The sequence below is a fragment of the Hippoglossus hippoglossus genome, chromosome 3 (assembly GCF_009819705.1).
Source record: "Hippoglossus hippoglossus isolate fHipHip1 chromosome 3, fHipHip1.pri, whole genome shotgun sequence".
Lineage (NCBI taxonomy): Eukaryota > Metazoa > Chordata > Actinopteri > Pleuronectiformes > Pleuronectidae > Hippoglossus > Hippoglossus hippoglossus.
The window spans coordinates 3,033,156-3,050,153 of record NC_047153.1 but is presented as its reverse complement, the minus strand read 5'-3'; the positions used below and the strand labels follow the sequence as shown (position 1 = coordinate 3,050,153).

General features: G+C 46.6%; 1 protein-coding gene across 1 annotated transcript; it reads left to right on the top strand.

The window, feature by feature from the left end:
* Window positions 1-11,586: 11,586 nt before the first annotated feature.
* On the top strand, window positions 11,587-15,430 carry LOC117751795 (immunoglobulin superfamily containing leucine-rich repeat protein 2-like). The gene is made up of 2 exons (XM_034568718.1): window positions 11,587-11,895; window positions 13,214-15,430. Exon 2 carries the CDS (start codon window positions 13,223-13,225, stop codon window positions 15,302-15,304), a length of 2,082 nt encoding a protein of 693 aa, XP_034424609.1. The 5' UTR covers window positions 11,587-11,895; window positions 13,214-13,222; the 3' UTR covers window positions 15,305-15,430.
* The last annotated feature ends 1,568 nt before the right edge of the window (window positions 15,431-16,998 follow it).

The window sequence follows — 16,998 nt, the reverse complement described above, 5'->3', positions numbered from 1 at the left end:
TTTAATTCTTTATGAATGTTCACCAGGGATAAAGTGTGAACAACGAATGTCTGGGCCCTGGTTAACCCCAACACTCACCCTGAAGGACCTGTGGTTTAAAATCCTACATTTCCCTGCTTGTGTTTTTCGTCTGAGCTCCAGTCTTTTCTGGTCTCCGGTCAAAAGCCTATCTTTAGCCTGCTGCGTGATTGTGGCCGAGCTCCGTAGGCCTTGTTTAGTCCCCTAGTGCAGAACTAATGTGCTTCAGATCAATAGTAGCTCAGGGGCAGGGCTGAGATGGAGTCGACGCAACAGCAGCAGAAACGTGGCCACTGCACTCACACCATGGCGTCCACCAGCGGAGGGGTGAGGTCCGAGCTTCCCCCGTTTAATCTGAGCGGCTGAAGGTTTTTAAATAAAAGAAAGTGCACGTTAGCAGCGGAGAGAGAAGGAAAAGGTGAACTCTTTGTGTGACATATTTTTCCTCTCAGGCGTCCGCACCGATTGTCTTTCCTCCTTTCAATTTCTCCGAGGCAATTCATGTATGGTATTCTTCAGACTTGCTCGGCACTAAATAGCCTTATCTGCGTCCTGCCCGGTGAATTGTGTACGGCGTGTCGGAGACGATTGTTTTCGGAGGACATCACAGGCTGATAGACAGATACCGCCGCGTGCCGACTCCTTGTCAATTCTCCGAGCGGCAGCGTGGCGCGTTCACTCAGTGTTATCAGGCGGGAGATTGATTTCTGTGTCCATCTTGTTTGCCCTTCCCTTTGTGTTGCAAAGCTCAATTTAGAGGAGCCTCTGATGTATTGACGCGCGCGCCGTGAATTACCCTGCTAAAAGATGCAAGCGCACAAAACGCCTCGCAAGAAACGGATAGGTTCTGTCCTTCCATTTGCGGCGGCGGCGGGTTGTTGCCGTTCAGGGCACGTCCTGATTGCGAGGCGGCGTGTGATGTCTCGCAGAGATGAGGCCGATGTTTGGCAGCCAAGCGTCTGACTGCAGCAGCACTAACTAGATCAAGCCGCAGTAAAGTAGGATGTCAATGGTGAGTAATATGAAGAAACTATTCGCCTCGTGGCAAAGCTTCTGTTTTTCTCGGCTCCATTCGACTTGCAAACGCATTCATCACAGAGCGGCACAATAAGTGAGCACCATCACTCTGCTCTCGCTCTCTCTCCCTAACCGTCTCTCTTTATCCACTCTCCCTCCATAAACCCGGGCCTTTACTTCATTACCTCGACAGGCCGTTTGCAGGCTTGACTGCTGCACATCTAATTAAGAAACTTGCTTAATTAAAAAAAGGGGCAATAAGCCTTTAATGGTGACGGAAAATAATGACTATGTCGGTGAGGGACCCAATAACGACCAAATGAAATACTCGCGCAGTGAGGGGATGAGTGTAAACATCGCCGGCCCTCCGCACGTTCCATCCGCAGCCCGACCTGCACAAACCTCCGCCAGCTGCCATTGTTGTTTGGTCAGGGGGACAAATGAGATAGTTAGTGGCGGTAATAGATGTGGCTGTAAAAGCGACCGCGGCCGTATTAGCTGTGCTCCCTCACCCGTCAAGAAGCGAGCCGAATATCAGCCGCTAAAGGCCTTGAGGAGCGGCGGCACGTCTCCGGCATACAGAGGAGCATCCAGCTAAATGCCAACGGGGCGCAGTCATTTATCTCCCTGTAAATGTTTCACGACTCTTATTATGCTCTTTCATTCACTGTGATGTACAGGGAGTTCAGTGGTGTCGGATGGATCCACTGTTTTGAAGAGTGTAATTTTTGCCCTTGAAACAAAACATTTAAAATCCTGTGAAAAACGAGTTGAACCTGTATTATGAGGGTCGGAGTCAGATTTCGGTTTCAAACAATTTAAAATCGACACGATCACACACGTAAATATCTAAGTGTTACCGCCGATGATATAAGTTTGCAAGAGGTCCCACTCTGCACGAATCTGACTCCATGATCATGAAAACTGTGATAGTTGATGAGGGTCAATAAATACAATATAAAGGCTCTAATCGAGAATATCGGACAAAAAATACTGAGAAAAGAATTGAAAAATGAAGGAAAGTTTAATCTTTAATGTCACAGACTAATGATAATTTGTGTATCAAGTGTGGAGATAATCAGTCGTTGTGTTGTTGAGTTATTTTGTACATACACACACGGGTGAAAACAATACTTACCCTGCAACTGTCTCTTATTTGACTACATTATGTCACTTCAAGGACAGAATTCATTTACTTTAGTTGAATTAGAGAAAAGCACGAATGCAAACATCATCTCCAGGAGCTGATCTCTACGTTTTTTCAGGGGCCAGTTGCCCCTTTGAAGGACATCGATCATCACCGAGAGCGACGCCCGAACGTCTCCTGTGTCCAGCCTGCGATATAAACACCGGCAGCATGACTTGTGAATGCATGTAAATACCTTCATGAATGCTAATAGCACATTTACAACATGAAGCATCGCGCTCAAGAAGGTGAAGGAGCCGGAGCGGCGTGCGTTTGCTGCATAACAGATGGTTGCGTCAGGCTGTAAATTTCCCCGCACAAGGCCAGCAACTCTGCCACGGCGTGACCCAGCCGGCGAGGAGAGTGAAGGGAGGGAAGATGGCGGAAGTCAAGGATGAGTGTTCTCCGCCGCTCACTTCAGGCCGAGCTGTGATTCGCGGGCTCGGGTTCAGCAGCTTTGTGTGTTGCTGCGGTGAAGAGATAATCGATGCCTGTCTATCAGAGCGAGGGGGAGTATTTCTGAGGCCGCAGTGCGGAGGTGGAGTGGAGGGGTGGGGGGTGTTACAGCGTCTCGGTGTGAAACGGCAGCAAAGGTCACGAGCTTTCATGCATGAGAAAGAGGCCACAGTGGTTCCCTTTTTAACCCAGACCTTGAAGTTGGGCCCAGTTTCTCACGTCACGATTAGGGACATGAAAAGAGGGAGAAGCAAAAGAATCCACCTTGTTATTGGCTGTGAGGAGAACTCGCTCTCCAGTCGCACAACGTGCTGCCTCTTATTTCATCCTGCGGCACAGCCACTTTATTGTGTTTCACTGTTTCCGCGTTGATTCAATGAACTTAAATGAGATGAGACACTTTCATTCCCGCAGGACAGGACAAAGCTCTCTGGTGGAGTGGGTTCACGTGACGGAGAAGAAGAAAAAAAAAAACTGAAAACGCTCATGCATCAAGGTTGCTTTTCCCCCGCTCATGTAAAATGACTTGTCACTCATTAAACAGATCAGATTTTGGAGCCATGGCAGCGTTTATTGATAATTTGAAATATCGTTTCACTTGAGCTCCCTCCACACACACACACACGCACACACACACACACACACACACACACACACACACTCACACTCACACTCACACACTCACACACACACACACACACACACACACACACACACACACACACACACACACACACACACGCCTCAGTTACACGATTTGATAGAAATGTAACGTGTTGGTTTTGTGTTTGAACCCAAGCAGTCATGTTGAAATCTTGAAAAATCCCAAGGTGAAGGAAATTTAAATGCACATCTTTTCCTCTCTTGTTAAAAAAATCATATATTCATCACTTATTAGAGAAAATAGTTTTAAATACTGAAAGTCTGGAATGTAACGGAGATCTTCAAATCAGAGGAAGGTGTTTTTTCCTCTCGTAGATTCAACAACAAACAGAAGTTGGATGTTATTCTAGATTATGTGAGATTGTGCTTTTTCAGCAATAAAATTAATTTGGAGAAAACATATTACAAAACAGATAATCAGCTACATGAGTAATAAAAACAAACAACAAATATTCAGAAACATAAATGAACTGATTAACATTTAGGTGCAGGAGGAAGCAACATGCTCGTCTTATCCTAACCCTAAATGCTAACATGCTAACAAGCTAACGTAACCCGCTCCTGATACCGGCTGTAAATAAAGATGGACGACTTGACAGCTCCGAAAAAGCCAAATCCTCTCAATCGCCCCCTGGTGGCTGGCTGCAGTAGAAAGTCACAAACCCCCCCAGTTCCTCCATGTTAACAGATGAGACAGTGACCAGACTTTAAAAACGTACATGCCACATATTTGTTTAATTATTAATTATTATTAGTTTACTATACATTTTTCTAGTCGGTTTGGTTTTAATCAGTTATTTGATGCTATGAAAATGGGGGTGACACAGCCATCTTTCCAAAAGGCCCTATGGCTCCGAATATTAATGCTAACACACTAATGTTCGGCAGTTATGATGTTTACCAGGTTCCCCATCTTACTTTAGCGTGTTAGCATTTGCTAATTGTGTCTAAACCCAGCTGGGACGGATGTCTCTGGCACTTCAAATTTCGTGATAATTCAATAGTTGAGATGTTTTAGTCCGACCCAATTAAAACACGCTGCCCTGGCTAGCGTGACTAAAAACCCACGTAAGAAACATGGCTTTAATTAATATGAACTCATCTGCCTTCTTCTGTATAACAACATGTAAATGAGGAAATTAATGAGAAATGCAGGTGATTAAATGTAAAAACACGTGTTCCTGTCACTCGTCATCGGGATTATTGGTGTTTTGACATCGCTCAGTGTTTTTTTATTGTCGTGGTCGATCTGCCAAACTGAGAACGAACCATCTCATGCTTTTCCTTCTTGGTTTATTTCCCCTTCCTCACAGCACCGGGTGACTCTCCTCCCGCCCCGCTCGCCCGGCCGCCGTCTTCCTCCTCCGTGATAAACAGAGAGCTTCGCACGGCGCCGTCTCTCGTGTTTCGAGGCGTCTGATGAGCGCACGCACAGTGTAGCGTTAATGGGTTTGTGAGTGCTGTTTTAATTTCCCATGTGGAGGCCGGGGCGGCCCGTCCTCCTGACCCTGGCGTGTGTCGGACAGCCCTTCCAGAGCTCAGCGGAGAAAAACGGCCTTATTAGCCCAGTTCATTAAAATCATTAATAGTCATGAAATGAGAGGCACCAGAGTCCAAAAGGCTTAATGCTCCATCCATATTAATTAGACGCCCACAAATCTGAAGTGAGGGAAACCGGGGCTGCTGCAGCTTCTGGGCTACACACACACACACACACACACACACACACACACACACACACACACAACCACACACACACACAAAGATGCACACACATGCCCACTGTGGCATAACCTCCTCACAACCCCCCCCCCCCCCCTCCCCCAACTGTCACCATTCGCTACCCTCCTGTTACTACTCCAGATTAAATTCCGTTTTAATTAAAACTGATCACATTAAGAAACTGATGTGGTTAATTAACTGGACTCCGGTGGAAGCGGGCTTCCTCTACATCCGACGGCTGCATTGTAAGACACTTCCCTTTGGAGGGGAGAGGCGCTGCATGTTGTACCCTGCACCGCTCGCACCCCCGCCGCCTCCCAGTCGCCCTCGCTCCCCTCCCCCCCCGAGCACGCACCTCGTCTCTCTTTAAATTCACTCCCAAAACCCATCCGTCTTAACAAGTCGTTTAGACTCATTTTCAGGCTTCAAGACTCTTAATTCAAGGAAAATATCTGCCGGCCGGGTGAGTCCACGTTGCTGCAATTTCTCTTGCATAAAGAATTTCCTGGAAATGTCAACGCATTTAAACGCGCTGTCGGCAGGATATGGCTCTTTAGTAGCATCTAGTGGCAGCTGCAGGAAACTACAATAGAAATAACAACGTAAACGGGATCCCGGAAAAACCTTGTTTTGGTTTTCATCAAAATCGTATCAAAACCGACAGACTTCATGCAATGGTCCCGATTTTTGGATCCCGCCACAAATGTTGACGTTAAAGATAAAACTGGTTGTTAAACGGTCTAACAAATAAAATATTATCTGTGCATCACTGTTATAAAGTGTTGGTTAAGATTAGGTATAAATCACACAGGTAGTTCAGGGAGCAATGGAATTTGAGGAGTTGTCCCAGCAAATACCCAGAGCCCAAGCATTGTTTACAGGGCGCTGGAATGTTGAGTTTTACCAGATAATACAGTGTGTGTAGTTTAAGGGATCTCGTAATCTGGATTGTTCACATCCGACACACACATGTCCAGATGTGTAGCTCACCTCGGTGTAACTGGCGTCCTCGGGATCTCCACACGACTCGAACTCGGCGCTGTGGTCTCGTCTGTCCGGTGCTAATCAATCTGTTCCTCTCAGTCCATTTTGCTCATCACTGGGGCTCACAACAAATAAAAAGAAAAATACACACAACACAACACAACACAACACAACACAACACATGCAAAACTGGAAAAATCCCACAAGTCAGAGGTGGAGGAGGCTCAGAGCAGCTCCAGGTGAACCAGGGAGAGTTGATCAGCTGAGAGAAGTCGGCCAATTCACTCTCCCTGGATTCATAAGGGCCACAAGAGGGAGACACAGGAGGAGACACATGAGGAGACACACAAGGAGACACAAGAGGAGACACACGAGGAGACACATGAGGAGCCACACAAGGAGACACACGAGGAGACACACAAGGAGATACACAAGGAGACACATGAGGAGACACACAAGGAGACACAAGAGGGAGACACAGGAGGAGACACATGAGGAGACACACAAGGAGACACAAGAGGAGACACACGAGGAGACACATGAGGAGCCACACAAGGAGACACACGAGGAGACACACAAGGAGACACAAGAGGGAGACACACGAAGAGACATACGAGGAGACACACAAGGAGACACAAGAGGAGACACACAAGGAGACACACAAGGAGATACACAAGGAGACACATGAGGAGACACACAAGGAGACACAAGAGGGAGACACACGAAGAGACATACGAGGAGACACATGAGGAGACACACAAGGAGACACACGAGGAGACACAAGAGGAGACACAAGAGGGAGACAAACGAGGAGACACATGATGAGACACAGGAGGAGACACATGAGGAGGAACCTGAAATGCCAGTGTGTAGTTGCTTCAGCAAATAGACGGAGCCCAGGGTGAGTGTGTGGGGCCGGGATATGTGAACAGCTGAGTGCACATGTGTGTTTTTACTCGGTTAGAAAACGGATCTGCAGTTACTGAATAAACCTTTATGATTATCTCAAGTTTAATTTGAGCAAAACTCCATGTTCGATATTTCTGATTGTGCTTTTGAATCAGTGAAGGTGACATTAACTCCTCCTCCTCCTCCTCCTCCTTCTTCTTTGTCTCGTTGATGTTTTACACTTTCTCTCTCTCCATCCTTCTCACCTTCCACACACCTTCTCCCTTTTGACGACTTCTCCTTCGTGCTCTCTCCCTTCTCTCCCATCCTTCCTCTTCTCACTCCCTCCCTGTCTTCCTTACTCCCTCTCCTCCCCTCCTCTTCATCACTGCCTCCCCTGTCTTCCTCGTCGGCCTCCCCTCCGACCTGCGCGGCGCTCTTGCTAGCACTTAGAAGTTATGGTTTGTGGCGGCTGAGCTGACAGCGCTACAGCGGAGGGCGAGATAAGGCTGTGACCTCTCTGGCCGGAGAGGATGAGATGAATACATTTACGCCCTGTGTGATGGGAGGCTTGGGAGGGAGGGAGGGGGAGAGGAAGCAGGGGGGGGTGGGGGGTTGAGGTGGTGTGTGCCCCCCCCCCCCCCCCCTCAACTAAATCTGCAGTATCTGTAACAAGGGCTTCAGACAGGAGGGATGGGGAGGACGAGAGGGGGAAGGGAGGGGAAGACGGATAGAGGGGAAAAGGAAAGAGTTGGTTCGTTATATACGTGTGTAAATATATAACTATATATACTGTATATTTAGAGAGAGAGAGAGAGAGAGAGAGAGAGAGAGAGAGAGAGAGAGAGAGAGAGAGAGAGAGAGTACGGCTCCTCTTTCTCCCCAAGGCCTGATATCCTGATATTGGATGATGTTTCATAATCAAGGCCTCCTGCCACGAGGCCACGATTCATCACCCTGAATAGACATTCAGTGTGTGTGTGTGTGTGTGTGTGTGTGTGTGTGTGTGTGTGTGTGTCTGTGAGAGAGAGAGAGAGTGTTTGTACAGTACACTACACGTGTCCGCCTGCAGACAATTTCCAGGCTGCATATATTTTTTAGGAGCTTTTTTATTTGTAATTTTTAAGAAGTTAATTACAATCTGCTGCACACTTGACCCCCGATTTTAAAATGGTGAGATACCACAGACATAACGACAGATTCAACCGATTTTTTAATCTTATAATCGTCAGAAACACACAGACACTGGACGATTTTGGCTCGAACTTCAGACCAGAGACTTGAAATCTCACAGAAACTTGTGCGATTCTTCTCCAGTTATTTTATGGCCGCAAACTTTTTGGTGTATTACCGCCACCTTCTGAACTGGAGTGTGGAAAACTCACGTGACCGAACGTGATATCGGAACGACGATTGTCTGAAGGGGCCAACGGGGCAGTGGTTTGTATTCTAATGAGTTCCATTAGTTATTTATTATTTCACAGGCTACAATAAATGGAAAGATGAACCTTCTGGTCTGGATAAGTTGGGAATCAGTGAAGACCTGAAAACGCAGCTGCAAAGTTTCGCTGCGATTAAACGTGAGGATCAGTTTGTTGTAAAAGGCCCAAAACAGACAAAACCTCCGTCTCCGTCCTCCAAGTGTGTCTTTGTACATGTGTGTGTGTGTGTGTGTGTGTGTGTGTGTGTGTGTGTGTGTTTTGTGTTTCTCCTTTGGTCATATGTGTGTTTACCAAGGGCATCATTTATCCAGCGGCCCAGAGGCAAACACAACTTGCTGCCAGTATTGATGGTTCCTCCTGCGGTACCTGTGTGGATTGGGTTCAGAGGTCACCAGTCGCAGGCAATCAGGAGTAAATGGAGCCTGTGTAACACCAGACAAACGGCTAAGAGCTTTAGAACAAAGCCAAGGCCGCTGTCCTGTGTGTGTGTGTCGTCTTATATATATATGTGTGTGTGTGTGTGTGTGTGTGTGTTTGTGTATATTGCAGCGACACCCACGACTCCCTTATTTCACTCAACCTCAGCCACTGTAACAGGATTAATTCCCGTTTATTTCCAAGCGTCTTGACCTTGTTCATGATCCCTTTATCCTGCAAGACTGCAAACCTCACCGAAAAACTCACATCGTTTTTCTATATTTAACAAAATGAAATGATGGCTGTGTGAGACGCTCAGCAGCCAAAACACATCTCCAATCCGTCTCATCCCCTCGGGGAGGTTTACCACCGTCAGCTCCCTCCGTCGGCCTCGTCCTCTGCTCATCTGCACACTAATCCAGCCGTCTTCCATTGTCTGGCTGACTCTCCCAGCCCCAACTCCAGGATCCCGCAGCAGCTCGTGGGAGGCGGAAGGCGAGCCCATGAATTTGGCGTCTCGCAGTGGGACGAGTGGAGGGGAGGAGGGGAGGAAGACACGTATCAAAGATGAATTAAAGTCACTGATCCGCCCTGTCTTAACTCACTCTTACATCATCATAAAACATCATCCAATTTACCAGCCCTGTCGGAGAGGAACCATAACACATTTGCATAATGCAGCGTCTTCACTATGTTAATTCCCTCCTCAACCGGGGCTCGTTTTTGTGTTTAGACTTGTTCTATCCCTCTCCCGCTCCGTGCATTGTGTGTGCACGGGTGCATTACACCGTGCCGGCATGTGGATGACTGTGGAAGATTATGGAGGTAAATGAGGCTCTCCAAAGCCCTCCAAGCTCTCCACGCAGCCGCGTGGTCGCCAGCGATACCGCAGGGCATCGCAGGAGGAGCAATAGAAACACATTACCGCCGAAATCACATTGCTCTCCCCCGCTGAGGGGTGTAAGTTACCGGGGAAATGGATGGAGCACACAGGGGGGAAGAGGTGGTGGGGGTTCTGGTGGGGGGGGGGGGGGGGGGGGGGTGATGGTGAGATTCAGCTTCGCTACCGTTTGCACTGACACGTGTGATTTCTTTTTTTTTAATTTTCTGCCTGTGTGAAATATGGAAGATGATTAAATTCTTCCTCGACTGGATTCAGATGCAAAGCGACTGCACACACAGACACACACACACACACACACAGACACACACACACACACACACACACACACACACACACACACACACCTCGTGCTTTTGTGACTTCAAGTCATAGACTGTAGATAAAGATGGACGACATGGACAGTTCCCCAAAAGTGAAGCCAAAGCGTCTCCATCTATCGCCCCCTGGTTGCTGGCTGCAGTATAGCTCATAAACTCTGCCTCCTCCATGTTAGTGGATGAGACGTGGAACAAATTAAAAAATCAACATACACTTTAAATTTGTACCCAAAACGGTTTGTGTCATTTTAGGTAGTTCTTATCACACAGATGTCTGTTCAAGTGTTTCTGATAAGTTTCTTTACTTTTTAAGTTTGAATTAGTTATTTGATGTTATTTGAAGTGTGGAGGTGTCGTTGATCTTTATTCACAGTCTATGATGTTACATGTGAAACGTTGTTAAAGAGTGAAATTATCCTTCAGACCTGTATCAATGTTTTATTTCATCTGTTTGTGGCTTTTCAACGACGTGCAGGAGACGCTGTGGTTTTCAGCCAAGCTAGCAGCGTGCTCCAGATGGCTGATTGATGAGATTTACATTCTCCCCAAATATCCAAAAACACAATAATTCAAATTGTGTTTCAGTATAAAATGCTCAAATCCTTCAGATGCCATGTTTTTATGCATCAAATATAATTTATTTGCACCCTGACTTGTCTTCTGAAGATCTGATGTCTGAGCTGGAACTTTGAAGACATTTCTCTGGGTTGGATTGAGGTTTGTTTGTAGAGACTGACCCCTGGTGGTTCAGTGGGGCTGTGCACACTGGAGCTGCTGCAACAACAACAACAAATGATGATGATTTATAATTGTCAGTTGTCTCTGATCACTTGTTTTAATCTTTCGTGGTCACGTCCATCACGAAACCCTGAAATCAATCCATGCGTCTCTTTGCAGGGCGACGTGTTCCACTACAACAGCTGCAGCTGCAGGAGGAGACAACATGGAGCTCCTTGTTTATTAAGCCAAACTCTGTTTTATTTTCCCATGATGCATGGTGGCTAATGTATACCCCTCGTGAAATAATAGCGCCATCTACTGGAAAAAAACCTCACTGAAGCGGCAGATGACAATTTTCAAGAAAAAACCTCTGTGATATTTCATATTTTTCTAGTTTAAAATGTGTTTTTCTCTGATTCCAGGTTTCCTAAAGTTCTAAATAAACACGCTGTAACTAAAAACAGATTTTATTATCAGTCAATCTGTTGACTATGTTGTAGATTGATTGATGGATCACCCAGTTGTGTGTTGAACGATGGTTTCCAGGGTGAAGGTCTGACGATGCTGCAGCTGGAGCCTGAGTTTCCTGCTGATTGAAAACATGTCTCATCTTTTTAATTTGCAGACGCAACATTAGATCTGTAACCAGGCGTCTTTACTGAGGAAACGACTGGTCCCATTTCCACACGAGCTTCCTCCTCCACTGTGTCTGTCGGACGTCGTGATGTAACGATGGATTTAAATGTCTTTGTTGGTTTAAATGTTGTCCTTTTCAATGAAAACACTCAGATGTCAGCCGTCAATCAAAACTCGCTCCAGATTTCACTGGTTATTTGCTGCCACCTAGAGGATTCACAGCTGCTCTGCAGGGTTCAGACAGATGACACATTCAGAGGCAGGAGGACACGAGTGTTTTCATCATGTAGAAGCAGGCAGACAGTCAGACAGACACAGAGAGACAGAGACAGAGACAGACAGACAGAAGGAGACAGACACACAGACAGACAGACCCACCCACACACACACACAACAGACAGACACACAGACACACACCCACAACAGACAGACAGGGACAGACTCAAACTTCACGTGGCTCTGAGATGTCTGCACACAGCGTCTGACGCGTCCTGCTGTTTCCTCCACAGACTCCAGAATAAAGAGGTGAGATGTGTTTCCTCCAGGTTCGTGTCCCTAACGCAGATCGGACGGGTCTGGTCCTCTCTCCTCTCTCCTCTTCCTCTCTCCTCTTCCTCGGGAAATCAATTTTCAATGCGTCGCACCCTCGTCAAGGTCTTTTGTCGAACTTTGCTTGTGTGACATTCCCGACCCGGGACTCGTCATGCAGCCGGTGTCGCAGACTGAAGAGAGTCCAGCGGTTCGCAGCCGCTCGGAACCAGAATCCCACAGAATCCGGGTTTCAGCACCAAGGACAGAGCTGCTGCGCAGTTCGGAGCCAGGAGGCAGCGACACGACGTAACTGCGTCTGTGAATTACACTCACGTCACTTTACGAGCATCTGCAGAACATTCAGTGCGAATGATCCAGATGAGATGTGACCTGCTCCAGCTGCTGTTGGTCCTCTGTTGTCCTCACAACCATGTTAACTCCTACTGCTCCCAGCTGTGTCGTCGATGAAGTCAGTCAGATAATCACAATCACATTCCCTGTTAAAATGGAGCGTGAGCTGTTAAAGTTGTGTGTCTCAAGTCTTGGCAGTTTGTTTCTCTTACAGCTTCATGCACTTGATGGGTTTTACAGTGAGAAAATGGAAAATCTGAAGCAGAAAGCTTCTCCTCCTGTCTCGTAGTGAACAGTTACAGTGAGAGAAATCCTGCCGGGTGAAAGAAGGAAGTCCAGATGAAGCAGAGCAGCTTTTATTCTGGATACCGGATGCATCGGGCGGATGAGCCGCACAGGGAGTTAGCAGTTGTTTTGGCCACATACCTTAAGTCTCCATGTGGAGTTTCTGTTCAGATTTATCTAAACCTCGGCTCGTCTCGCCAAACCCTTGTTGTGTCTTCTCTATGTGTCTCAGTCTCAGCCGTCTCAGTCTCAGCCGTCTCACAGCGATATTTCTTATTATCTATTCCAGCTAATTTTGTGCATCTTTTCATAGATGCTCTGCAGGATTCAGTCGCTTCAGAAGGTTTCACAGCAGGAGAATATGTCACAACCAAAACGATCAGCACGACTAAATGCAGCTTTTCTTGAAATGTCAGAGCACTAAATATCAACCTGTCATTTTCGTTAACAGAGTCAGATTCTCTCTGACGTGCTGTGTGGTAGTCGGGCTCTGAATGTGCTGCGTTTCCTTTCCTGATGTATCTTCTGCAAACAAGAGCTAAAGTTTAACTATTTCAGGCTTTACTTAGCTGTGATGACTCATTTTCTTATTGACTAAATCAGTGTGGTATTTTTCTGTATGAATTATTAATCATTTCAAAGTGTTTCATCTGATAGATGTGCTTGTGTTTCACAGGAGCAGAAAATGGCAGCGGCTGACGCCCTCTGCTTCACGTTGTGGATCTCCACAGTCGTCACCGCCGTCCTCGGCTGCCCTGAGCTCTGTAGCTGCTTCAATAAAAATGCTGAATGCTCCTACAAAGACTTCACAGAAGTCCCCGGTGGTTTTCCTTCCAACGTTATAAGATTGAGTCTCACCGCCAACAAGATCAGCCTGATACCGCTGGGGAGTTTCGACAATGTGATCCAGGTGACTTCGCTGTGGTTGGCCCACAACAGGATCGTCTCCATCGAACAAGGGACCCTCGCTCCTTTGGTTCATCTGCGTAACTTTGACATTAACCACAATAAAATCGTAGATTTTCCCTGGGAGGATCTGCAGAACCTCACGGGCCTGCATCTGCTGAGGATGGACCACAACGAGATGACCCACCTGCCGAGGAACGCCTTCTCCAACCTGAAAGACCTGAGGTCCCTCCGACTCGACAACAACAGGTTCACAACCATCGCCGAGGGGACGTTTGACGGTTTGGTGTTTTTGTCCCATTTGCAGATTAACAACAATTTGTTTGCGTGCACCTGTTCCCTCGACTGGCTCCGAGCCTGGATTTCAACGACCACCATCTCAGTCCTGGAGCAGAATTCGATTGTTTGTGAAAGTCCAGAGAAACTCAAAGGGGAAGTGATCGGAAAGTTCCCAGAGTCAAAGTGCAAAAGCCCAAATGTCACAATACGAACAAATATCCATAAGTCGACTGCCGAGGGGAGAACACTGGTCCTGACTTGTGAATTCATAGGAAACCCGAAGCCCCTTGTGCTGTGGAACATTCGCAGCAGAAGCCTGAAGCAGGAGGTGGTTCTGTCGTTCACCGAGGACGACTCTGCAGAATCCGAGGACTTTGCACTGTCCCACCATCGCCTCAAAGTCTTTAACAACGGGACTCTGATCATTCCACACCTGAGGAGAGAAGACTCCGGTAACTACAGCTGCTCGGCCACAAACGAGGTTGGCAGAGCTGACGATTCGGTGTCAGTGACGGTGGCGGCTTCACCACAACGAACGCCCATAGCGCAGTGGACCACGACACCCACTTACATCCAAACACGCCCAACAACAGAGAAAATACCTGTCTCTGACTCGGATGTAGAGACACAAGACGTCATGAGCGTTGAACCGACCGTCTCGCCCACTGCAGAGATGAATGTTCCTTCTTATGACGAGGAACCTCCGTCACGTGCTAGTAAATGTGGCCTGACGGTGAACACCAGGTACATTTCTAACCACGTCGTCAACGGCAGCCTGGATGACATCAAACACTACACGTTTGATTTTGGCGTCATTGCCTTAGGGGTGTCAGAGACGGAGGCAACGGTGCGACTCAACCCGCTTCTCATACCCAGAGAGAAGAGCGTCAACCGGGCTGCCCCCACATCCGGGAGCCTCCGCGCCGACAGCGGAGAAGGTCATGACCTTTCAGACGTCTCCGTCCACACCAATGGCTTGTACCTGTGCGTCTCCGCCGATCGCAAACACTCGGCCGTGCAGTGGTCGAGAATCAAAGAAGGCGTTAGCACGTATCTGTTCAGCGGTTTACGCCCCGGCACCAACTACTCCCTGTGTCTGACCTACAGAGGGGAGGACTGCGAGGTGCAGGTGCTGTTCGCCACCAGGAGGAGGGTCCCCAACCTGCTCATCATCGTCTCCGTCAGCATCTGCCTCCTCACCGTGTCCACCGTGCCTCTGCTCGGCGCCACCTGCTTCCACCTGGTGTACAAATACCGCGGCAAGACGTACAAGCTGATCCTGAAGGCCAAAGACCAGTGCCACATGGAGAGGAACCTCAACGCCAACTTCAACATCCGAGCGCCGCACACCGACTCCCGGAGGAAGATTAACGGCAGCCAGCTGGACGAGGAGGAGGGGGAGAGCGTGGACGGAGTGAGGGAGGCCGACACGGAGGAAAGCGTGGTGACCGAGTCGTTCACTTTGTCCCAGTGCCGAGGAAACTTAGACGACTGCGAGGTCGGATCTGAGTTCAGTGATAAGTTACCTCTGGGAGCCGAAGCTGTGAATATTATGAGCAACTACAAATATCCGAATCAGTAAATGATGAATGTTTCTAATAATGATTTGTAGGTTGTTTTTTATTCAGTTACAAGGTGAGACAGGTTTAAGTCCGTGGTCAAGGTTCCGTTAAGCTTTTGCAAAAGCAGCAAAGAAATACTGGAGACTCAAAATATAGGTATTTGTTTTAAACCACATGCGAAGCTGAAGCATGGATGTCACTGAAAACTGCAGTAGACTCGTGTTCATCGTGTTTGTTTTTTCTCGTTCATGTACACAAGTTAAAAAAAACGTCCATAAACAACAACTAGAAAAGCAAAAATACAACGAGCTTGTGTTCGGCTCAGAGCAAAGATTTAATTATGATTATTTTTCCGGGCGAAACTTTCAACTAATCGTGAGTAAAAATAGTGTCAAAGACTTTGAGAAATACATGTTTGTGCTTTCTTCAGTCAAATGGAAAACGTCTGGTAAATATGAAGCTTTATGCAGCAGCCTGCGTCACATATGAAATATATTAGGAACAACGTAGACTCGATGTAAGCAGGAGTAACTGTTACTTAAATATACTAATAATCTGCTTTCAGCTATGGATCTATTCTGTCGCATTACTGTAGCGGTGCAGCAGCTTGAAAATACAATTTAATGTTGATGAAAGCTGTGTTTCAGAGAGAGATGAGTCTCGTGTGCGGCAGCTGTGCAGAGCCCAGTGCTAAACTGGGAACGTTTCCTGTGGAGAGAGCTGTTCTCATGTTGGATCCTCGCTGAGTGTTTGCTAAACCAGATGTGGACGAGCTAAATTCAGTATTATCCTTCACGTCCTCACCAGTAAAAGCACCAGTGAGTGTGTATGTGAAGCTACTTGTACCCAGGTCACGTGTCCATCCTGTTGAGATAAACCTGCTTTTAACTGTGTACACGTCAAACACACACACGGACAGCAGGGGGCAGTGCAGCTGTGGCACGCCCTCTAGTGGAATACTCCAGTAACACCTATACTCGTAGTAAAAAAAACAAGTATACAAAGAGAACCTGCATGCTGCCCATTGTTGTGAGTCGCAGTTTGTCGTGTCTTGTGAACAAGTTCTGCCGTTGTGTCTTTTTTCAGTTTGAATCAATGAAATATTATGTTTTTAACCAGAGTGTTTAAATATTCTCCTGAGCTTTGACCCTCTGATCCTTTGTGCCTCAATAAAGTTCGGACAAAACGATAAATGATCATTCATCTGTCTCGAAAGGTTCAGGACCAGCATTTCAAATGGTTGGTTGGTTGGTTGGTTGGTTGGTTAGTTAGTTAGTTAGTTAGTTAGTTAGTTAGTTAGTTAGTTACTTACTTACTTACTTACTTACTTACTTAGTTACATTCAGGAAATCCCAGATGAGATTATAAAACATCAATACATAATATTTTTAAATATTAAGACAAGACACAATCCAATAACAGATATTTTATATATAAATTATTATAGAATTTATGTTGAAGTGGTTGATCCTGTTTTAAATGAATTATTTGCTCAAATAACAAATAACTGGATAAACAGTCTTAATACATTATTTTTGAATTAATGGTCAATAAACCCATAAAATCTTCATTTGGGAAAAAATCTAAATAATAAATACATCAACTTTCTAAATGAAAATGTGTAAGATGCTAAGAGGACTAATGAAATTTCACAAACTGTTTATACATTACATACAATACATTTTCAATCATTGTAGTTTAAACATGTGTTTTG